We start from the raw sequence: 24050 nt of genomic DNA on the forward strand, positions 1-24050 counted from the left end.
TCGCGGTCGCCCTCGGCTGATATTCATCTGAGCTGAGCACGAAGCGGGCGCAGCAGAGTCCCTGAGAGCACGGCTGATCTGACTCTCCGGAACAACCTTCACAAAGAAGAGCCTGCCCCCAAGCTCGACAGTAACGCTGTTAAACACCACAGTCGGCTGCCACCAGCGATGGGGGTTCGCAGGCGAAGCCCTTCAGTCTTCCAGAAAGTAAACTTATCTTTCGGAAGTGCAGGAAGAGACAATTTCAGGCCAGCCTGGTTTTGTTTTACTTCCAGCTGCCCTGATTCCCACTTCAGCGTCAAGCCCCAGAGCTCAGAGCTCCCCGCTGCATGGGAGGGGAGCTGCGGCGGCGGGTGCACAAAGGTACAGAGGACCACGGCAGTCTTCAGGATTTTCGGAGCGGCAAAATCCTGTGGCTGTGCTCAGCCTGTCGAAATGCAGATTTCTGGGCCCAACCTAGGGACTGGGGTTCCGTGGGTGTGGGGTGGCACCCAGCAACCTGCATTTCCACACGTCCCTGGTTAACTCGGGGAATGACACTCTGAGTACTGAGGTTTGGGGGCAGTGAATCCCAAAGTACGGTCCCCCCAGCAACAGCAGCACCGCTGGGGGCCTGTTAGAAATGCAGAGATTTGAGTCCACCCCAAGCTATGGAATCAGGATCTGCGTCATCACAAGAGCCCCAGGTAACGTCAGTTTGAGATGCACTGGTTTAGGCTAAGGATTCGTAAGCTTCCCCAGGCTCAAACTGGGGTAGCTTTGGGGGAAAACATGACAGGCCCAAAGGAACCATTGAGTGTCAAATTAAATCTGCTAATCCTTCAGATTTGGGAGGAGAGTAAAGTGGGTGATCATGTCAAAATGCCACAGACACCAACAGTATTTCCTGAAACAAGCCTTTCCCAGATTGGCATGATGTACATTTCAAGAAGTTCCAAAAACTGTAATCGGGAAGCCGTGGGGGAGGTCTCCATTTGGCTTCTTGCATTGTCCGGGACCATAAAAGAACAGACTTCAAAGGCCAGCAGCAAAAGTCTACATTCATCAGGCTCAACTGACAAGATTCCAGCGCAGCCATTAACCTCTCAGCACCGGCCAGGCTCCCGCCTGCAAAGGGGCCAGGAGATTGTCCTAATCCCATTCTAAAGAATGCTCCACTTTCCCCTATTGATGGGAAAAGTGGGGGAGGGCTGGGAGACAGAAAACCAGGCAGGGGCTGGGGGGTGGAGGAGGAGAGAGACCGCAGCAAAAACCAAACCCACAGCCCTCCATCTAGTCCATTAGCACTTTAAGGGGAAGATTATAAAAACGAGTTATCAATTTACAGAACCGTTAATACATGAAGTCACTGACTGTGCCCAGAAAAGTTTTTTTTTTTTCCCCAAGAGAGAAGCGTGTGCATTTCACCGGACAGCTGGTATAATTTAATAAGCTTCGGATGTGCCTACTTGAAAAAAAAATTTTTTTTTTTTGTAACGCTTTCTTGTCCTCCAAAGAAAAAGAGGCGTATTCACAATAAAGTCAGTCCTCCTCTTGTATTAAAGGGATCATTATTAGTAGGAAAAAAAAGAGTTTAGTTGTTTACCTGCAGTCACCTGGGAGTTTGCAAGACCCATGCTTGGGGCTGCAGCCCTGACGGCAAATAGCTGTAAAAAAACAAAAAACACAGAAGGATGTGTCAGCACACTGCCAGTTTCTTGCACTGCCACCATCATGAGAATGGCCTCGTCCATTAAGCCGACAAAATCCACTATTTTAAGAGATCTCATATCAAGCCCACTGAGGTGCCCCAAGAACAAACCCAGCTTTAAACTTCAAGGCCATGCTAGCAGATCCTCAAACATGATAGCATGTGGGGACAAAATGCAGGCAAGCAGGTGGGGGAAGGGGAGCTTTACAGAGTCTCTGAACAATAGCTACGCTGCTCCCGGTCAATTCCCACCCTCGCCAAAAGCAAAAAGGAGGTCTAATCCTTCCTCAACTCTGTCATCTTCCCCACTCGGTACCCCAGCCTCCTCAGAACCCTCTGACCAAATGCCTGGTGTCTCAAAAATCCCATGGGACTCACAAAGCCAACCAGGCCGGCTTCACTTGGCAGGCTAATCCAGGGGCCAGATCTGGTGGTACTTTTTTTTTTTTTTTTTTTTTTGCAAAGTATCCACACAAAACCATTCTGCTTCCTTTATTGAAAAAAGTTTTTGAACAGACATTAAAAAATAGTAGGCAGATACTTTTTAAGTAATTGTTACTGATTTTTAGGACACCAACTATTTAAAATATGTTTTCTCAATCCTTTCATTTGGATCCCAGAAAGGCCATCCTTTTCACTCTTGTCTCTAATTATTTAAGAAAGCAATATTGCCCAGGAGACCTGCAAATTCCTCTCTTTGCCCTACCCTTCAGTCACAGTTCAAAAATTCGTTTTTCAACTTGAGTTTATCTTAACGGAATTTACCAAATTATGTGAACTAAGCAGAGTGCGTTAACGTTCGTGAGGGCCTCTTACATGGTTAACTAGAATTATCCACCAATTTGCTATGAATTAGAAGCTTTGTAAAGGTAAAGACCACAGATAATTCTGTGAACATCTGTGAATACGTGATAACTCCCTGTATTCTAATAGACGGGGCTGGAACAGTAGACAGGAGGTCTGGAAGTTTATCCCACTGTGGAGGCGTTCAGTTCACCACTCGCCCCCTCCCCTCAATACCACGGCCCCCAGAGATGGCCAGTGAAAGCTGCCGTAAGGCCACCCTGAGCCCAAGGGCTGTCATTTTTCACAAGCTGTTCAGACATTGGCTGGGCTAACGCAGTCCCACTTGGCATCTGTTTTGCGTCGGATGCCTTAAAAAGCAGAGCCTGAGAAGGGGGTTCGGGTACAGAGAAAGAGGTAGAGGGCAGCAGATGGGCAGGGGAAGAAGCTGAGCAAGAACGTGGTCTCAGCGGGAGCTTGGCCTCAGCCTGATCCCAGGGGAAACTCTGGAGTGTGAACTGCAGCCCAGAGTTAACACAAAGGGGGCTGTGGCCTTCTTACGCCCATGTCAGCCATTCACAGACTGTGAGCTGGAGGGACTGGGCGTGGAGTGGCACCTGTCTGGCCAAGGACAAGGCTCCAGAGAAGGAGATGTTAGCAGCCAATGCTCAGAGCGTCTGGGGGAGGGGGTACCAACAGCATCTTCGTGTTTCAGGCCTAGAAAACAGCCCAAATCTCACCATACCCAAGAAAGCCACCTGATGGCAGGGGGGTGAGAACATGACACCCAAAGTGACAGCCATCAGGAGCTGGTTAACCCACCAGGCACACCCACACACACCTTTGTTACATTCAGGGCCCATCCAGCCTTCCATGCAAGTTTTGTTGCCATTCTGGTCGCAGGCATAGTGGCCAAAGAAGTCGTCTCTGGGTCGGCAGAACTTATTGCAGCCGAAGCCATAGTAATAGTCATCACAGGTCACGCGGATCTGATACTCAAAGTGGGCAACCCCCGTGTTCTGCTTCAGCGTCTGCCACTGCCGGCTGGGGTTGATCATGCCTGAGTGAGAAGCCTTTTCAATAATGCTGTCGGGTTCTAGAGGCAAAAAAAAAAGGATTAATCACACCAACATTTACATCAGACATCAGAGCTTTCTCCCCCGACCATTTTGATGACTTTTAATAACAACAAATGCACACGGCACCAATTCAAACAACACAAAAGGGCAAAAAATGAGCCATTCATCTCCCTCCCCATCATACATTTACCCTTTTTACTGGGCATGTAGTATTTCTTCATCTGGAAATAAAGTGAAATCATTTACCTAGTTCCCAACATGTGCACTGAGGTTGTTTTGGCCTTTGGCTATTAAGCAAAGCCACAGGGAACATCCTTGAATATATTTGCCTGTATGTGGTTCTAGAAGAAAGAAATATCCCAGAAATGGAAGTGCTGGATCGAAGAAGACACACACGACCAACACGCTTCCACCCAGAAAACCCAAACCACCAGGAACAGAAGCCCCATCTGTCTGCCCTCCCACCAGCAAAGGAAACTGTTTCCCAACAGCAGTGCCAACACTGCGTTATCAGACTTTCTGATTTAATGGGTATTAAGTGATAGTGAGGCACCCTTTTGACAAAACCATGTGTATCGGCTCCTGTGAACTTCAATCTGTTTCTCTCCTTTGCCAACTTTTCTATTGCGCTGTTTGGTCATACTGGTTTGCAAAAGCTCTTTACATGTGATAGAAAGTGGCCCCTTATAGAAGGCTATTCTTGAAGAAATTTCATTATTCCAGGTAAAGGTTAGCAATCTTTCTTTTCTGGTTTTAGAGTTTTGTGTCTTGCTTTAGAAAGGCTGTGTCTATTTCTAAACTCTTCACTGGAAGCCAGAGAGTAATTTTTTTTTAATTATAAACTTTGCCACCTCTTAAGCTGGCATTTAAATAACAATACCACGAACTTGATGCATTTCACCTTTCACCTTTGCCCAGAAGGCAGATGGGAAAAGCATTCATCCCAGTTTACAGACAGGTAGACTGAGGGTTTTTCGGAGCCAAGTCAGGCTCCTTAAAGAGTGCCTACTGAGGAAAAGAGACATGCCTGGGGCCCAAACAGCTCCAGGAGGAAGAAGTGGTCCCTGCCCTGGGGTCACCTATCACTTAGTATGAGAAGAGACAGGTACAAAAATAGCTCCAAACTCCAGGTGCCAGGAGTTCAGCGGAGGGGCGTGAAAAGGAAACGAGGCCCCAGTCAGCACCCACGCTGGTCCTGTGTTTGTTTTCTTAAACCTGCCAGCACCAACCCTTGACGCCTTGTCAAATTCAAGGCCACCTCGGAGAGACCGTTAGGACCTGCTTGCAGTGTCTTTGTGATTCTTATCCACCCACACCCCTGTTTTTCTAGGCCTAGGGCCTGTGCCCATCTGCAAGGCTAGGCAAACCCCACAGGTGACCAGGAGACGGGCACTCCTGGGCAGATTCAGCCACACTCCACTTCCAACAGCGCCCCAGCCCTCACCCTCTGGGCTCTTTACCTGTGGGCAAGACGGGCCTTGAACAAGCCCGCATACCTGCAGACCTACACTCCGGCACGCAGGAAGCACTTGCAGAGGACGCTTTCCTAACCTGAGTTTTGCAAATAAACACAGGCCAAAGAATGACAGAAATGTCCCTGCATTAACTGTGTGCTTGCTCTGCTGGTTCAATGAAAAAGTGTAGTGAGCTATTACCATGTGATGATGAGATCTTAATAAAGGGATTACTTAAACACACTAGCCATGGCTCCTTCTCAGGCAGGCTGCAACAACAAACAATTCAGACAAGAGTCCGGGGTAATCCTAAAGGCACAGGCTGACATGTCAGTCAGTAGTTTGGTATGCTTTCTATTTCCGGGAAATGTTGTGAAGACATCATTTCAGAATCCTCAATGGGGCTAACAGGTCTGTATAACTAACTTCACACCTGCGTGACAGATTTTTCCTAAGGGCCCAGAGGGAGTTGAGCGTGTCTGTGACACGCTTTCCGGCATATGGGTTACAGAGATGCTTCTTCTAAGCTGCTGTCGCCTGAATCACACTTCCTATCAGCTCAGGGCATTACCAGTGTTTCTGGGGTAGTTCAGTTGATAGCCCAGCTTTAAGATTGGAAGGGGATATTACCAGGCCTTCCTACAACCTCGAACTGCATGAAGATGGAGCACGAAGAACCCACAACAGCCTTGCAGGCCAAGGAGGAGGGGATGAGAGGCGAGTCTGAGCAGAATCCTGGAACCACGCCAACCACAAACCTTAACCAAGAAGGCCAGGAAAACCTGGTCCTAAGTATGCCAACCTGTGTTTACATATCTATTGATCAGAACGAGAAACTGAAATCATTTGCTCTGGGGGAGAGAATAAAATCTGCATCCTTATATAGTGCAGTCCTGAAATGCAATAGCAATGACCTTGAAGGGCTGGCCTCAGAAAATACTTTCTAACACATGTACATCACCTGGGTTTCACTTGGGCCAGGCTCTGCTCCCGAGGGTTCATTGCAGAGCTGACGTGAGAAGGAATTCTCTGTTCCCAAGCTCAGGGCTCTGCCTCTAATCTGAAGCCTTGTTTGGTCCCCAAGGAGCAGCCAACTCCAGTTGGGTTGCTACACATCCTCAGCGTCTGCCCTCATGGAGGACAGTGCCTTGGGAGGGACAGAGGGTGAAGGGAGTAAAAGCAAAACATTCCAGGCAGTGCGAACAGCATGTGCAAAGGCCCTGAGGCAGGAGAGAATGTGATGCATTTGAGGACAGAAAGTTGACTGGTGGGGTTTGAGAGAATATAGATATGACAGATGACAATGTGGCATGTGAGATGGAGCTGGCAGGGAGACAAGACTGGGCCATGCAAGGGGCTTTGGGGCCACACAAAGATCTGTCCCAAGGGCAACAGGGAGTTACCAAATGGCTCTCAGTAAAGGTGACACTCAAACTTTATGCTCTGAAAAGATCAAGATGGCAGGAGAATGGAGGAAGCGCTGGAGGTGGACCAGAGTAGATAGGGGTGCATTAATTCAGCCTCTACTGTAAGAATTCAGGCGTAAGCAGATGGTGACATGGACCAGGGTAACAGCAGGGGAGGTGGAGGGAGGCATCAGAATTGGGTGTGGAGCACTGGACATAAGATTTTCAGAACTTGGAGGTGGATTAGATACGGATGCTAAGAGAGGGTGGTACACGGGGGGTGCTGTCCAGATTTCTGGCTTACGGTACTGGGTGTTCAAATGCTGGTGCCAGTCATCCATAAAGGGCCCTAGGCAGGCTCTGCTTTTGGGGAGGGAAGATGACACACTTGGTTCTGAATACGCTGGAATCCGAGATACCTTGGAAGCATCGCAAAAGGGAGGCTGGACAAGCACGTGGATAAGCCACTCCCAGCAAACCCCCATTCCTCCTCACCAGGGTCACAGAAGTGAGGCTCAGTGCCCTGCAGTGGGCATTCCGTGACTTTGAGGCAACCCCTCTCTTCAAGAGTAGAGGTCTGAAAGCCCTTTATTATCTCTACCCCAAGCCTTCCTGTGTCCTTCCGGTGATTTTACCTCCCAGGAAGAGAGGAGAGGCTCCAGAACCCCAAAATGGGGCAGACAACCGTGGGCAGCTCTGGAGGGGCACCAGCTTCCGGAGGAACAGCTACCTGACCCGTGGGCTGGTGGAAGGCCCAGGAAGGGCCCTGCAAACACTAGGGACCCCTTGCACACCCTGACAGGTGTCCTAACCCAGCTCTTACCAGGAGCCAGGGTCAACCTCAAGGATGCTCACGCCACCAGCCAGACTGTGTTAACATCTGCACCAGGACATCTGAAGAGCCTGTCTCCCCCTCCCCATCCCCCATCTTCCCAACGTACAGTTACCATTGTAAGCAGGTCAGTGACATAACGCTCACCCAGCCCCCAACGCGTGTGGCAGGGGAGGGAACAGAGAACAAACAGGTGCCCATGACCCTGACTGGCATCAGCCACAGCCCAGGCAGGTCACTGCCTCCCCTCCCTCCACCAACAGCAGGACGGGGGTATCACTCGGGGAGGAAGGTCCACGGATCTGGACTTCAGATGCCAAAGCACAAGGAGTGACCCAAACGGCCTGGAGCTTCTGGCAACAGGGGCTCAGCAGTGATCCTGTGGCTCAAGGTGGGCCAGCGAGACAGTTGGGCAGCGGCTGCCTCTTGGATTCCAGGCCCTCACTGTGCCCTCTCTGGTCATTCACCAGTCCCAGAGTCAGGAAGAAAAAGCAAGGCGAGAAGAGGGGGAAATGTTCTTAGCAGCAAACACACCAAGGGTCAGAGAGGATGAGACACGCAGAGGGATGGGATCGGGGGGGCGCACAGAGACACCAGGCCGGTCAACCCCTCCTCTTGCGCAGACTCGGATTTCAGCGTGAATCAAGTTTTCCCATGACAACCACCCAGATCCTGCTGGCAAAAAGGGAACTGGCTGGCAGTCTCAGCGAGGGAGGGGAAACGTATCCTGAAGTTACAATCCAAGAGCAAAGACTCCGTTCTAAGCCAGACAGATGCTGCCGTTTCTACCGGCATCCTCCAGGGCTTCCCCCCGACCCCAGCACCCGCCCACCCCCAGCGGCCCTGAAAAGCAGCCTGCGCTGAGAACAGAGCCACCTTTCAGAAGGGGACAAGGCCAGTGTGATGGCCGTGAGGCACTGGAACGCCAGTCACGCACAGTGTGGGAAACCCTGACCGGCTGGGGGCTCACCTGCCCAACGAGTGAAATTCAAGGTCGGTCTTTAGAGCCCAAAGCCACCTCCTTCGGGCTTTATCTTTCCGATGAGAGATTAAATGCTCACTTAAAGTTTAAATGGACTTTTAAAAAGTCACTACTTTGATCCTTTCGTGAGTCTACAAGGTTTTAGAGTTGTAAAACCATTAAGATCTCTATCCCAAAGATAATCTAGGGGCTGTATTCAGAGACTGAGTTAACTGGCGATCTGTCCTGGCCACTTAATATTCCAAGTGAAAAATCTAGGGGAAGTGATGGAAAAAGACTCCACGTTGAGTTGTGTGGGGGAGGGCGGGGGCAGTGGCAGAAGAGCTCTGAAGCAGCCTGGAGACAGCTCTATCCAGCTCTGACAAGCACCGGGTGCCAAGCTCTGTGCTTCCAGACTCACGCGCTCAGCCCATGGCTGTGATACTTACGGACAGTGTCATTGCTGGAATCCCACGCCTCCACGAGCAAAGTGTAGGACCTCTGTAACACAGATAAACAACAGCTCAGTATTCAGAAACGGGGGTCAGCTCGCAAAGGTCAGGCCTTCTCGGCCTCCCTGCACGCCCTGCCAAACAAAACCATGCGGCCAAAATGGAAACTGTATTTGCTGTCGAAGTGAGGTCTTGGGCGTTTAGGTCCAGACCGACTCCCCACCCCTCCCCCTAGCACCCACCCCAGGGTGGCAAAAGACACCGGGCCCACTGTGGTCCTCATGCAGGCAGCCTGAAGTCCCAACCAAGAAATGCCACCTCTCTATACTTGTGCACACTTTGCGTATGTTTTTCCCAAACTTTCCAGACTCTAACCCTGGTGCTTGAGAAAACCACACAAAGAATTGATGCTAAGCTAACCTAACCAGGTGTTGGTACCTGGGAGTGGAGGCGCTCACCCAGTGAGGAGGGCTGGGGATTGCTGTTACACTCTGGGCCCTGGTGAGGAGGTCCCCAGGGAGGCCCCTTTTCCTTTGCAGAACCCCTTTGAAAGCCCTGTCTGTGTGAGACCATCTCGGCTCCCACAAGTATCAGGTGACTCTAGGAAGCAGGAGGGGTGGGTAGGTGCAAATAGACTCTGAAGACAAAGGCAGTAACCTAACTTGGGGGTGCAGGGGGGGGCAGACTCTAGGGACCACAGTATAAAAGGAAGAAAGAGCTGCACCCCATGGGTTGTATTTATTGATAAACTTATCTGTCAATAAGATCTAACATTCCAGGAATAATCAGGGTCCACTAACTAAACAAAGTCCCTGGACACTGGCGGGATGCCAGCCATTCTACTGAAGGTACCTTTTATCTTCCAGGCTTATCTCAGAATTCCACCTCCTCCCTGCGCCCCCCCCCCCAAATCCAAGCCATTAGCAAATTCCCACTTTTACTCAAATCTTCATTTGTAATTTAGAATGAGGTCAGTCTCACAAAACACCAGGGTTTCAAGAAAACTTCTGCTATCTTGGTGCTGGGGAAATGTATCCGAAGGGGTGGAGGGTAGGGAGGAAAGGCACATGAACCCTTTTATGTATCCCCGCCTTGTCAATGGCAGGTACCAGTAGTCGGAAATAGTAGCGTATATTGATCAAATAATACCGTGCCACCTACAAGGTGAAGGCAAAAACAGGGGGTGGGGGGGAAGAAAAAAAAAAAAAAAAAAGGAACTTCATTCATAACTCAAAGCAAGCTTACTGCTCACACAGCGACCCAGCAGGTCTCTGAACATAAAAATATCTTGTGATAGACCCCGCCTTGGAATTCAGCCGAAATATGTTTCATACTCAAAGCAGAGTAGGATTCCATTTCGCTCACTGATAACTGTGGGAAAATGCTCAGAAAAGCAAGCAAAACCGGGCAAGCCGGGGCACATACCCAGCCCTCTCCCGCAAGTGGCCAGAGGTCCAAATTCATTGCTGTCGTCACTGGTGTTTTATTAGTGAAAGTTACACCTTATTTACTGCCTCTGTGTTTCTTAGGACTTCCTACAAATTACCGGACTCTTCCCTGAGAGCACCAAGAAGTTAGGTTTCTCTACTGATTTGACATGAGAGCCAAGTCCAAATGAGGCCAGATGTGGGGCTGATTCTGGATAATGAAGCCCTTCATTTGCTGGTCACGTCAAGACCCACGTTCTCCACTTCCACATATTGTTGTAATTAATCCTCTGATTAAATGCACTGGTACCCGGGAGTTTGTTCAGACTTGTACAAGCACTAAACACATAATGCCCACAACCCCACGGAAAGGGAAGGCATCCCGGGACCGAGCTGGCGTGACAGCAGTAACTCTGCTTAAAGCTCAAGGGAGAGGACATCCTTGGTTCTTGCACAAGATCCTAGAAGGCCACGCTCTCTCCCGGACTCATCCTCCCAGAACTGGGAGACCTCAGAAATCGCTGACCAACATGCCCCACCTTGAGGGGAAAGAGGTGTACAGAGCCCTTGACACCAGCTGGCATCATGATTTTCCCATGAACGGCCTTCTAGGAGGCGAAGGTGGGGCAGGGGCTGGGGGCTGCAGCGCTGGCAATGAGGCGTTGGTAGAAAAATCAAGTAGCAGCAGCCCTGGACCGTCTCTCTCCCTTGTTTCAGAGAAGGGACTGTGGTTCTAGGACTCGCCTCCTGGGGCAGGAGGATTCCTCCCACCCAGCCTTCAGAGAAAAGGATTCTCTCCAAGGCTCCTATTAGGAGGCGCTCTTAAGCTCCCACTCCATCCCCACACTATAGATCAACAATCGAGATAATTTGGCAATGATTATTAGTTGCTAGGGAACTTTAATTTTTCCCAGGCCCACGCTTGACCTCTGTACATCCCAGAATGTACATCCAGACTCCGGGATCCAGACCATGCGCACCTTATGCCGTCAAGGCTGGCTACCAGGCCCCAAACTGGCATTCCGCTACAATCACATCACACCCAAGCGGCCATGCAAACCTAACCCTAGAGAGGCCAAGTCCCAGGGCCCTTCTCACGGCTTGGGAAGAGGTGCAGGCGAGATGACGGGCAGGTGTTTCAACTTATTAACAAGTTCATACCAAAAAAAAAAAACCAACCCGCAAAAAACATAAAAGACAGCAAACACCTGGATTTTTCTTGGTTTCAAACTATGAGAACACGATTCTTATAAAAAGCTACCTGGCATTCATCTATTTTTCCTTAAATTTTTCCAGAAAAATGGCCTGGGGGTAAAGCAGGAGGGATGGGCGGCCAGCAGATCTTCAGTCTGGGTTCACAGTGTGAATCGCTTCTGTCCTTCCCAGCTCCAGGGAAACCTGGCAACACGGCAGCTGGTTCTCACTCTCGTGCAGCAGGAAGGAGCAATGGTCAGCTTTCAGGAGGACCTCTGGGGAGGACACCCATGGAATTCTACCTCCAGGAGGGTCCTGGCATCGAAGGGCCCCCGGCGCCTCCTCCCGTCCTTGGCACTGGGGCTGCGGGAGGCCTGTTTTCCGCGCCCATCCAGCCCCATGGTGGTTACCTTGGCACCAGGCGGAGTGGTAAGCACTTAACTGCCTTATTAAGAAGGGGGGATGTGAGAAACAAAGGTAATTGTGCTGGCAGCTGAGAGCTTCCTCTTCCTGGCAACAGTGGCAGCCAAACCAAGCCCTGAGAAGCTGCTGCTTCCCCTCCTGCCAAACAGCCCACCATGCAAACGGCACACGTGCGGCATCCAAAAGCCTGGGCTGCAGGGCAGGCGGCAGGGAGCGCGCCCTGGGAGCGCCCACAGGGCCATTGTACAGAGTCATCGGCCCCAGGTCGGTCTGGGGCCCTGTGCTCTGCTGACTCAACTGTCGCTTCCTGAGGCTGGCCCTGTATCTGCATTATTTGTGGAGAGGCTGCATTATTCCCTGTAATCCTCATTTCAGTCAATTCGGCCACACTATTGTCCTGCCTGCGTCTGGGTGGCCGGAGTATAAAACATTCCAAGCACAAACATATTCAATAAAGGCTCCAGAGATGTCATGAGTGGGTACATGCACGCTCGCCCCGACGATTCAAGTGTGGCAGGGTTTGGGCAAGGTGAGGCACGGAGGGAGGACAACCACCCCATGGCATCCCAGCTGAGACCTCAGTCACAGAAAGCAATTTAGTCTGCAGGGCTTGACATTTCAATAGAGTCTGATCTGGTTACAAAGGGTGATTTTCTCATGAAAGCCCACCTCAAAGACTCACCAAGCGGGGCCCCGAAGCTCATATCCAGATTTGAGACTCTCAATGAGAGGCCCCCCACCCCCTTTCCCATCATTACCCCTACCTGTTTGAAAAGCATCCCACTGATAATTAAATGCACCAGTTACAAAAGGGTGGCGAGGTTAATAGATAGAATACCGAGAAACCAGCCAAGCACAACCGTCCGGTTCACACAGAGCAAGCCTGAACAAGATGCCTTTCTACTCGTTTACCAGAAGCGCATAAAGACTGGGCTGAGCTGGTAGAGGGCCTTGAATGTTTGACTATTTATGTGCCACTTTTAACCACCACGAGCCACGCTGTTGTGTCCTCCCAGCACATGCAATGCACCAGAGACAAATGTCACTGGTGCCATAGAAACAAGGGCCACAGGGCAGGGTAGTGCACGCGGTGATCAGAAACCAGCAAGAAGTCACAACACAGCCCCTCACCCCCGCCCCATGCCAAGCTAGAGGCAGGACATTTCTGAACCCAGAACCTTACCCCTCCGCCTCTACCATTCTAGAAAACACAAGAATCATCACTTCCCATGCATACTAAAACAAGCATCTTCCTAAAGTTGAAAACTAGGTTAGGTTTGTTTAGGGCTAATTTTTTTTTTTTTTTTTTTAACGCATTTAAAAGCTGGAGCAGCTTGGAACCTCACCATGGGGGTTGAAGGGGCAGAGGGAACATGTCTCTGAACATTTACCAAAGGGGAGTTCTCAGGAATATTTGCCTTTATGGATGACCATGCTGATTGTATGCACATCCAGAGATTACGCATTCTTACACTGTAACTAATCTTGAAAGCCTGGCATTGGAACCAGGTTCTGGCCCTCCTACAATGGGCCAGTGGCTGCCATGAATCCGGCCAAGGCCTCTGTTTGCATTCCTGTTTTCAGATCAGGACGTGAAGACTCCCTGTTGCCTTGGCTTCGTTTTTTCATGAATAACATTTTTCCTCTATGCTAAACTTTCCACATACCTTCCATCCAAAAGGTCCCTTACAACTATTTGCTGTAAAGATGTTAGGCAGCATTCAGACTGCTGGCTTTCTGGGAGGCTACAGGCTTTGTAAGTGGCTGGTGCCTCTCCTCCTTACCCATCCAACTCCCCCAAAGAGCCTCCATGCCAAAAGCTTCACCATTCTTGAAAAATGTTTGAAGTCCCTGTAGAATTATGGGTGTGGAGCTGGTGGGTTGTAAACTCCTATAAGTACTGGAGGTTTGAATAAGTTGCTAAGAAACAAGACAACAAGGAGGAAGAGCACACAGAGGTTACACCTGGAAGAGGAAAGAACTATTAGAAACCAAGTACCTTGAATAGGGATTCCATGTGGGGAGCAGCCATTCTGCAGACACTTAGTACAAAGCAAGCATCGTTCAACTTTCTCTCCAGCCTGGTTTTGCAATGCAGACATATCATTTCATCACTTTAGTTCGAGGTAGGTATCTTAGGGCAAAGGGTGTTTTCCCCATACACAGAAAGTCCCTTGCTCTGAGCACGTACACACGTGTGCTATTTGTATGCACGCATGCTGACCACGTGGGTGGCACATTCTGACTGCAGAAAGGAGCCAGTTCAAATGAGAATCCCATCCCTCCACGTGGCTACCCATCTGCGGAGGCCTAGGGACCCGAAAACACAGAGGAAGGCATAAAGGCAAGGGTATGTCAGTTATGGTCTGCAAATAACCTTATAGCATCCAATTTACCTAAACCCCTGGCCGTTGGTCATTCAGGCCTCAAGTGTGAACGGGGCCAAAGCTGGCATCCCTCTGGTACGCAAGAATCACACTTCATTGCATTTTCCTAAAAGATGGAAGTTGATCTCAGCAAGCCTTTTATCAATGTCAATGGCATTTAAATATGAGGCCGAGAGACCAGGTACCTGAACTGCTTCCCCCCAAATTTCTCCAGATTCACTTCACTCCAGGGCCAGCAAAGCATCAGTACAGCTAACTGGGGCTCTGGATTTCCTAAAAAGCTTTTGGGGCTGGGTAGTGGTAATTACACTAATGTATTTTTAATTAGCAGGCACTCCTGGGATTTAGTACTAATTTTGGGAAGTGCAACTTAACCATTTCAGTGATTTCTAAATGGTTATTCCCCAATCATTTCCTGTTGAGCCTAATTACCTCCGATAATGTATGGTCTTATCACTGGGTCCCCTGATTGGAGGATCATAAATCAGGCTAGTTGCTTCAAGTCAAGCCCCTCCGGGCAGTACCGCTATGCTTATTAGAAGCCACGAAAGAAAACCATCACCAGGCTGCGGCAGTAGACCCCAAGTGGGACACAATCAGATACTGTCTGGAGGGCAGGCCCACAGCACAGAGCTTCTCACAAGGACACTGGCCTGTGGATTATACTTCATATCTGGCCAAATCGTTTTCTCCTCTTCCTCTTCAGAACACAAGCAGTTGTTTGATTGGGGTCATAATTCCAGACAAAACACATAATTACACCACCTTCTAAAGTGACCTTCTTTTGTGCACCCTGAACCACCTCTCTGCCACTGTCAGCAAACTTGGGAGGAACCACGTGGACGCTAATTGTGGCTGCCTAAGGGTTAGAAGGTTAGGGGCCGGGAAGTCCAAGGTGGTTTGTTTTTTTTTTTTAAACCCTGTATCCTCCTTGTTCCATCTTGAATTCTATACCAAGTTCAGCTATTACCTATTTAAGACATCAGCTTTAAACACACACTCATTAATATTTAATTGCCAAACTGAATGAAGCTGTGCGATCTACTTCAGTACTAATCCAGCTACCTAAGTGCTTTCACTTCAGTTAACACTCACACTGGAATCATTCTTGAAAGTTACAGACAGTGGTGTTTCTCCAACCGTGCTGGGGAAAATAACACGGCACACCCCACCTCCACTCTCTCTTGGGAAGTCAAGCTTACGCTGCACAGCAGGCCTTTTTGGGGCGGTGGGGTGGGGACTTGTTTATGAGGGACGCAGGCATTTGGCCCAGCTTCAAAAGAACCACACTCTCAGTGTGAGCTCCAGCCGTCTCCCCCATTCTAGAAAAGCCGAGAGTCTATTTCATGATTGGTGACCCGTGGGGCCTGAAACCACAGACGAGCACCAGCAAATCAATCGTCTCCCTGCCCTCACACACCACTGCCGCTCTTCCCCATCTCGGGCTCTCTGCCAAGTGTCAAAAGGAGGCAGACACACCTTCTGGGTCACTTTCCCCAGCCAGCCAGGAGAGCAAGGCTCCCTGTGTTCATCCCAGCCGTTTCTCTGACCCTCCTCTCCAAGATGAACCTCAGCCAGCCCTGCAGCTTTTCCACATCAGTAATAAGATTCCTTTTATGGTCTTGTGAAAAGCGAGGGGCTCCAGACTGATCCTCCAGGCGGGTGGAACCACCTGCAGGCCCCTTCCCCCTACCTCCAAACACTTGGATAAGGGCAAGGGCAGTCAGTCGTTACAGTCAACTTGGGCCCAGCCAGATTAAAAAGTGGCCAACCTCTTTAGCTTAAAGTTCTCCCTAAAGGGGATTAACAAACAAGATAAACACTCTTCGTAAAAATGAGATTCCACAACAGACTCAGTCCTCCATTCTCAGAGAATTCCACAAACCACAGGTTTTTATAAGCCCCTTTTACTGGCATGTTTCTGATAAATGTCTCATCTCACCCAGGCAGAGGGCACTTTATAACGCCAGCCCCAGTCAACACGGGCCTTGAGAGCCACCCCGAGCTTCTCACACACTCCAAGGCCGACTCTCTCCCCTCCCTTCCCACAGTTGCGATTCCAGCCCTAGCCCGCGATAGGAGGCAGCAGAGTGCGCCCCATCAGAGCACGTGGCGAAGAGTATTCCCCAGGGCACCGACCTCCCCCCTCTCACCACCCACCCGCCCAGCACAAGCCGGGCCAAGCCCCAGTCCTGGTACTGAGTCACGCCTCCTGGACGGCAGGAGCGGGGCAGAGGGCACCAACATTTTCCCCTTTCCTCCCCTTCTGCAATCACACTCATCTTCCTTCCACCCATTTCGAGACGTTGCCAGGGCCTCGCTGCAGGGTCTGCCAGCGGGGCCCGGGCCTCGAGCGGCTCCGGAGTCATGGGTCTGTGCACTTGCACCCGCATGGGCTGCCTCGCTCGGGCCGCCCCTTTCAGGCCTCGGCACGCCCCCCGACGCTCGCGGGGCCCGCGCGCCCACCGGACGAGGGCGCACCCCCGCCCTTCCCGGGGAAGTTTGCAAACACAGCTGTTCCAGAGCCCGGGAACCGCTGGAAGTGAGGCCACAAGGGCTACGCCGCGCGGGGGCGAGGGCAGGAAGGGGCCGGCAGGGGGCGGATGGCTCTCGCGCCCACAGCTCTGGGGAAAGCCCGGCCGCCCCCCGGCGGCGGCCGCCCCCGGGCCTTACACTCAGCCCAGAGCGCGCCCCCGCACGCACCGAAATCTCCCGGGGAGCAGCGGGAAGTGGGCTCCCCACACCCTCCAGGAAGGACACACCCGCCCTCCCGGCTGCTCACGGGAAACGCGAGGGTGCCAATTTGGACGGCGTTCGGAGGCCCGAACTGTGCCGAGCCGCCTTCCCCGGCGCATCAGGTTTAATAGGTTGAGCAAAGATCATCTATAATGACCTCCTGGGTTGGGCGGTTACTCTCGGGCCTTCACGTTGCAAGTTTCAACCGGCCTTCCTAGGAGCCTTGCCCCACCACCCGCTCTGGGGTCCCACTTTCGAGCGCTTAGCAAAAAGCACTGGGGCTGGGGCCTGCCGAGATCTAGCTACAGAGCCTCGGCTCCCTAACCCCGCCACCACAGAGACATCCCGGGTTAGCGCCGAGCTTCCAGCCAAGGCCCTTTAAATCCCTCTCCTCTCGCAAGAGAAAGCAGAGCTCGGCCCACGGGTGCAAACCACGGCCCGGCCGCCCCCCGGCCGGCACTCACCGGCCAGGCAAAACTGAAAGGCAGCACGATGCGGTTGCGTTCGTTGCCGCGACTGGCCTTGAGGTTGAAGGTGTTGCCCCCGATGACAGGCGTGGACCCCGAGCCGAAGCTGCAGGGCCCCCCGGCCGTGACGCGCGACTGGTACTCCTTGAGGCACACTTTGAAGTACGTGTCACACTCGTCGCGGGAGCACTTGCGGTCCCCCGGGTTCCGGGCGCCGCCGCAGCAGTTCCCGTTTTGCAGCTCCCCGTTCACGTTCTGCATGGAAAGGATCTCCAACTCAAACTGGCCGGAGGCCCCGCACACCTGCCGGCGAGAGAGGGAGGGAGGGAGGTCAGCGCAGGGGAAAGTTGTTTTCTTCGAGGGTGGAAGTGGCGACTCCCTCCCCGCCCGCCCCGACGAGCCCTTGGCGCCAAGTGAAAATAATTTTACAAAACTAGGTGCAAGGACTCAACGTGATTCCCGGGCTTGAGAGGCTAGAGTGTGGGAGCAAACCGATACGACTGCCCCCCCCACCCCGGGAGCAAGAGCGGAGCGAACGCGCGCTCTGCCCAGCCTGGAGGGTACATTTAGGAGCCGGGGGGCTCCCCCAGCCCAGGTGCAGCTTCTCGGGCGCAGGGGCCGGGGCGGGAGCCGGCGCCCCAGGGCTACCGAGCCCGCTCCAGACGCTCAACCGCAGGCGTCCGGGGCGCCGCGAGGGAAAGAAGAGGACGGGTCGGGAGAGTGGCCCGGCGGGCTCTTACCTTGGCTCGCAGGGCGCAGAGCAGGGCGAGCAGGAGGCTCAGGGGGCGCCCGGGACGGCCGCGCGTCCGTGGGGACCGCATCGCTGCACCGCGCGCCGCGGGCACTCGGGACGCCGCCGCCGCCGCCGCTGCTGCTCGCGCTGGTGCTGCCGCTGGTGCTGCCGCCGGTGCTGCCGTCGCCGCTGCCCCTGCGGCCGCCGCGTCCCGGCTCTAATATACTCCGCCGATTGGAGCATGCACGACTGGAAAACAACACCACTTTTCAAAAGCCCTTTCAAGAGCGGCCCGTTCCAGAAGGCAAAGAGCCCGGCCTCCTTTTATTATTCTGATCGCTTCTTTGAGGCGCTCCCCCTCCTCTTCCACCTCCCGGCTTTCTTTCCTTCTCTCGAGCTCCCCTTCTTTTATTATTATGATTATGCGCAGCCTTTTATTCCCTTTCAGATCAGCTGCTTAGAGAGGAGGGAGGGAGGGGAGGAAAAAAAAAACAACCCGAACCCAGCTCGCGGGCCGGTCGCAGGTAACACAATGACGCGTGCCCGCCCGGCTCTCGGAGAGGGACTCAGAGAGCCCGTCTGGGAGCCGCGGCCGGGGCTAGCCACCTCTACCCAGCGCGCCTGGCAGGCGCATGCGCGCTTATTAATATTCATGAGGGGCGTGCCCACCATCGACACGCCCCTTCCCTCCCGTTGGATGGGGTGGGGGAGTACAGGGAGGAACTTGGAAGGGGCAGGGGGCTCAGGGACGCGCAGGACCGCGTAGACTTCTGGGGTGCCCAGGGCAGACCCCCGCCCTCGGGCGCTTTGGGCCAGGCGGGAAGGGGGTAGGGGGTAGGGCGCGGGGAGGAACAGGAGGTCTCCGTTGCTCTGGGACGCGCTAAGCCAGTTAGACGCCCGGGGCCCCCCGCGCGGACCGCCCCCTCGGGCACCTCGGGCTGGGCGCCTCTGGCCGCCCGTCGGGGCCCCAGGTGTAGGCCCCGCGGCGCTGCCTGAGCAGTCGGAGCTGGGCAGCTTCCGCCTTCCGAGCCGCCTGCGTCAGCTGCGGCTTTCGCCCCGGGAGGAGGGCCTGCCCGCCGGGAGCCGGGCCGGCTTCCCGCGAGCGAGCGAGAGAGTCGCCCAGAGCGCGCGGCTGGCGGCGGCGGCGAGGCTGGCGCGCTGGCCGCCGTCTGCTCGCCCCGCGGAGGCGACCTGGGCAGGCGCTGCTGGGAACTTTGAAAAACTTTCCCGGAGCCAGGCTGGCCGCAGATTCGAGGGGAAGCCTCGGCCGCGCCCTACCCTCTCCCAAACCCGAGTCTGCGGAGCCTCGGAGGGCTCCCAGCTTCCTTTCCAAACCGCGCCGGAGCAGAGGAGGGGAAGCCGGGGGCAGAGGGCGGCTGGCACGAAGGGCGGGGAGGGAGGGTCCTGCGCAGGCTTTGCGAGAGGCAGGCAGAGATGCAGATGGGCTGGGGCTCGCACCCTCCCCGTCCCGCTGCCCAGGCCGCAGTGCCGGGATTGCACCTGTAGGCGGCCTCCGAGCAGCTCTGGGTGACCGGAGACTAGCCTGGAAGACTGTCTCACCGCTGTCGCCCGGCAGCAGAACTTGGCTTCTCTGGGGTGGCAGTGGAAACCGATGCTATTTTCTACCTTGAGGCGAGCCTCGCAATTAACAGCGACACTCTAGGTCACAACCAAGGTCGAAGGAAACCTGCGGGCTGGCAGACGCCTCTGCCAACCCCTCTGCGGGAGGACCTGCTGCTGTGTTGGAGAAGATCTCTTTAGGGAAAAGACTGATTTCCCCTGAAAGGTGGACAAAGTTTTGACCCCTATATTGGGTACGTCCTGAGGAAAAGGGGCCGGATCGTGGCTCAAACCCTCCGAAACTGTGGGGCATGATGGGCTGCAAGGGTGAAAGGAAAATATTTTCCAACATGCTGAGTTATGAGAAAATAAAACTGGCTAATTTGTGGTTATTTATTTACTGCATTTAATGGGTGGATCAACATGGACAATATTTTCGGTACTAGATCTCATCACGCTAGGGAATAAAAGAAAGCAGCTAACTGACCTCTTGACATTGGTTCAAAGTCACCAAGGATGGTTTAGGAATTCTGGCATTTTAACAGCCTAAGAAAGGCACCTTCTCTCTTTGTTGTTATTTATTTATTTATTGACCTTTCCACGTGGCTTGCAGGATCTTAGTTCCCCGACCAGGGATTGAACCCCAGCGACCGCAGTGAAAGCACCAAGGCCTAACCACTGGGCTGCCAGGGAATTCCCAGAAAGGCACCTTCTTAATGGTGATGTGTCCCATCTTGATGATCACTGATGAGAGAATTAGTCCGTATTTTGGAAAGGACGTATCCAAGAGCAGAGCCATAAGCAGTAGCAACCTGGGTGTTTTAATGTACCCCAGTCCCCACTCTTCCCAATTATACTAAATGCAAGACATCCAGTTGTCATATGTAATCCCATCTAGACTTTTCTCACCAACGTTTCCATACAAACCAATCTCCCCTACCTCCTATCTGCCCCTTCTCACCTCTACCCCCAAATTTTCCCTAATTAGGGTGCTAAGGAATGGTTTAAAAGCAAAATGCTGGTACTGGAAAAAAAAAATTCACAAAGGGCTGGTAAGGTCTTCAAATGTGCACTCCTTGGAGTTCCCCATATTTGAACCTGTTTTGATTCTGTGCCCCTGTGGCCTGTTCCCCACACACCCCTCAGGAAGGAGCCAGGCGGTTAGCTAAAGAGTTTAGATCCAGCCACCTGACTCAACTCGAGAGGGCTATCTGAGATGGCAGATGCCTCCAGGTAGGGATCTGGTGCGCATGTAAGCCGAGGTCAGCTCCAGGCCACAGGTGAGTTTAGCCCCCTTGAATAATAAGAGAACATAGATTTGTGAGGGATGGAAACTATCTGATTAACCCTAATCGAAATGTCAAATCACTAATAAACACGAAATTCTCATGCCAAAGAGCATGGTGCCCCTCACCCTTCCTGAGCTTGGGAACCTACTTTTGGAGAAGACAGTTGTGGGCTAGAGGGGATTCTTTGGAAATTTTTCAGTTGAGACTCTTGCAACTAGTTGGTACTCCCCCAAAATGCCAGTCACGTTTCCCACAACAGACATCAAGTGGACACTCTACCCTCTACTTCCTCCCAGCCAGTTCTCAGCCTCCCTCCCTGGAGAATGGGGAACTACTGCAGAAAAAACTCACATATGCAGACTCCGCCTTGGCCACTTTGCATCCTGCCTTTGGGTGTAGCCTATAGTAAGTGACCATTCCAGAAAAATGTTCCTGTGAAAACTGCTACGTTTAGCCATCACACTTACACCTGCAAGAAGGGCAGAGGCTGGTGGCCAGTTCCTGTCTAGCCTGTCTCACGTGTTCAAATCGTAAGCGTCTTTGGGTATCTTTCTTCTTTAATTTTAGAAAGATGATGTCTCATTTTTCTTTTTCTACAAAACTTGCCCTACCTTTGCTGAATCATCAACACACAGCAGTTCTGAACCCCCCCACCCCAACCAAGGCATAATAAAAGACATTCAAGTATACTAACTGTATTTAAATACATTTAGTTGACTTAAATCTCTAGTTAATAAAATCTGTGATAAAAATCAGCAAATCAATATTTACTGAGAACTATGTGACATGCAACAACATGGATGATCTCAAAAATATCATGCTGAGTGAAAGAAGCCAGACACAAAAGACTACATCCTTTCTGAATCCATTTCTATGAAGTTGTAGAACAGGCAAAACTAATCTATGGTCAAAAAAATATCGAAAGACTGATTGCTTGGGGAGATGGGAGGGTGGAGAAGAGCTGGGATGGGCTTCAGGCCTCTTCTTGGGGGGGGGGATAAGGTTCTGTCTCTTGATAAGGCTTTGGGCTACACAGGTGTCTGCACTTGTCAGAATTCATTAAACAGCACACTTAAGATTGGTGCATTTCATTGCATGTTCAAAAGAGAAAAAAATGTAATACTCGAGTTAGTAGTTACATGAGTGCTGAAGTATTTAGAGGGAAGAGAAATGATATTTTCAACTTGGAAATGCATAAAAAATTAGAGGGACTGATGGATGGATAAAGGATGGCTGGATCAATAGGTATATGCAGAAGCAAAATAGTAAAGTGTTAGTGATAGGATCTAGGTGGTGGGCATACTGGTGTTCATGTAAAATTCTTTCAAACTTCTCTATGTTTAAAATTTTTCACTATAAAATGTTGAGGAAAATAGTTATTGATGTGCCAGGTATTGTGTAGGGTGCCAATAATATAGTGGATAACACAAAATAATGGGCTTAATAAAGTAGAGGGCATGCTTGTAAGGGATGATGACAGTTTAGATTGTAGTAGTGAACCCAAGGAAGGTAGTTCCATTCCCCCACACCTTTTCTCCGTAATTCCTTTCTTCTTTCCAATAAGTAAGAGAGAAAGGTCCAAATATAGAGAAGGGACATGTAAAATATCCTTCAATATCTTCCTTTTTCTTTGAGGATGAAGTTAGTGCAAGTTCACGAGCCTCCTTCCACAGAAAAGCAGATGTGATAGCTTTCTGTCCCTTTCCAGCAGGACCAAAGGACACTTTTTTTTTCTTATTTATTTATTTGTTATACAGCAGGTTCTTATTAGTTACCTATTTTATACATATTAGTGTATATATATCCAAAGGACACTTCTGTGTCCTACAAGCTCTCTACCATATTACTATGTGAGAAAATGTAAACTCTGTCTAGCCAACTCCCCAGAGAAGCTCAGCATCTGAATATACAGCCACCTCCGTGGACTATTCTTATTCTTCCACATCACAAGAAGTCATGAAAAAGAAAAAAAAAGAACCACCTATGGGCAACAAATTAGACATCAAAAACTCAGGATAAAGTTATAGCTCCCACAGCTACCATAACCAGGCCACAGGTTTATACATCCGAGTATGAATTGAGTAGCTCCAACCATTTTTTTTCAAAGCTTCATTTTACATACAAAAGAGATCTGAATTAATTTTCTTTGGAAACTAGAACTATGAATTTCTTGCATCTTCAACAGTAATTTTGTATGAGCTTCGTTTTAAACATTGTTCTGGTTTTGCCTTGAGCTCAGGTATTTATAATTTTGCCTGTCTTGCCCCAACCCTATTTCACAGTTATTATCTGGAAATCTATCAGGACAAATAGAGTTACATGTCCACGTCCCCTTTAACAAGCCAATCACAGAAAGTCACAAAAAACCCAAGATGCAAAATCCAGGAACTGTGGGACTAATTTCCTCATTTCACTCCTTGAATTAAAACCAAAGATTTTTAAAATGACCTTTCATAGTTTTATAGTTTCATAATTTACTGGGGAGAAAAGAGTACTTATAAAATGTCCTCTTTTCTTACAGTGGAGAGTCTTCTCTGCAAATAAAAATCTTGGGTGTAAATTCCTGTTAAATTGGCATTCTCAAACAACTGTAAATGATTCATCCACCCTCCTTTTTGTGGTGATGACGTAGTGAGTTTTCTGTTCTATGAATGACACCTGAATGATTTGACCCACAGATATTCTGAGATCATATTTTTGAAACCAAATTGGCCCATTTGTATAGTTGACTGATCTAAATGAAACTAACAATTTTCTATAATTTGAAAGTGTGACTGAACTCTTACAAACCTTTTCATCTCCTAAAAGGCCCTGGAAATTACACTTCCAGAAGGAGGTAGCATTTGGAAAGTACCACAATACAATTCATTCTTGAGCAACATTTCATCTTGTTTGCACTCAGCTTTCCAAACCTGTGCAAACCCAAATCTGCCTCCAGATATCAAAAAAAGAAGAAAAAAAAAATTCAAAGTAGTTGTTGAAACTCAAGAAAAGGAGAGCTAAATATATCCAGTTATCTGAGAAAATTTCAAAACATACATAAGTGTGAGAGTCAAAGACAGGTGATTACACCTGCCAACAGCACGAAAGCCACAGGGCTTCTAATCTCAGTATTTCATGTTCGGGTTAATGGTTCTCAATAAATTACAAGATTGTGTCTGTGTTTGACATTTTTGT

At 50.8% G+C, this 24050-nt stretch overlaps 1 protein-coding gene across 4 annotated transcripts in view; it reads right to left on the minus strand.

The window, feature by feature from the left end:
• Window positions 1-18663, minus strand: part of JAG1 (jagged canonical Notch ligand 1) — a 35372-nt gene extending 16709 nt beyond the window's left edge. For 3 of the 4 annotated variants that reach the window (XM_082428202.1, XM_082428204.1, XM_082428201.1), the window contains exons 1-5: window positions 18032-18662; window positions 17289-17594; window positions 8655-8706; window positions 3315-3569; window positions 1586-1646 (exon numbers count right to left, since the gene is read on the minus strand). In XM_082428202.1, the coding sequence (XP_082284328.1) occupies window positions 1586-1646; window positions 3315-3569; window positions 8655-8706; window positions 17289-17594; window positions 18032-18112 (755 nt within the window). In that variant the 5' untranslated portion in view covers window positions 18113-18662. Of the gene's footprint in view, window positions 1-1585; window positions 1647-3314; window positions 3570-8654; window positions 8707-17288; window positions 17595-18031 lie in introns of all 4 variants that reach the window. The other variant, XM_082428203.1, reaches the window with a different exon arrangement.
• Between the last annotated feature and the right edge of the window lie 5387 nt (window positions 18664-24050).

This window comes from Balaenoptera physalus (assembly GCF_965194825.1).
Source record: "Balaenoptera physalus genome assembly, chromosome: 16".
Lineage (NCBI taxonomy): Eukaryota > Metazoa > Chordata > Mammalia > Artiodactyla > Balaenopteridae > Balaenoptera > Balaenoptera physalus.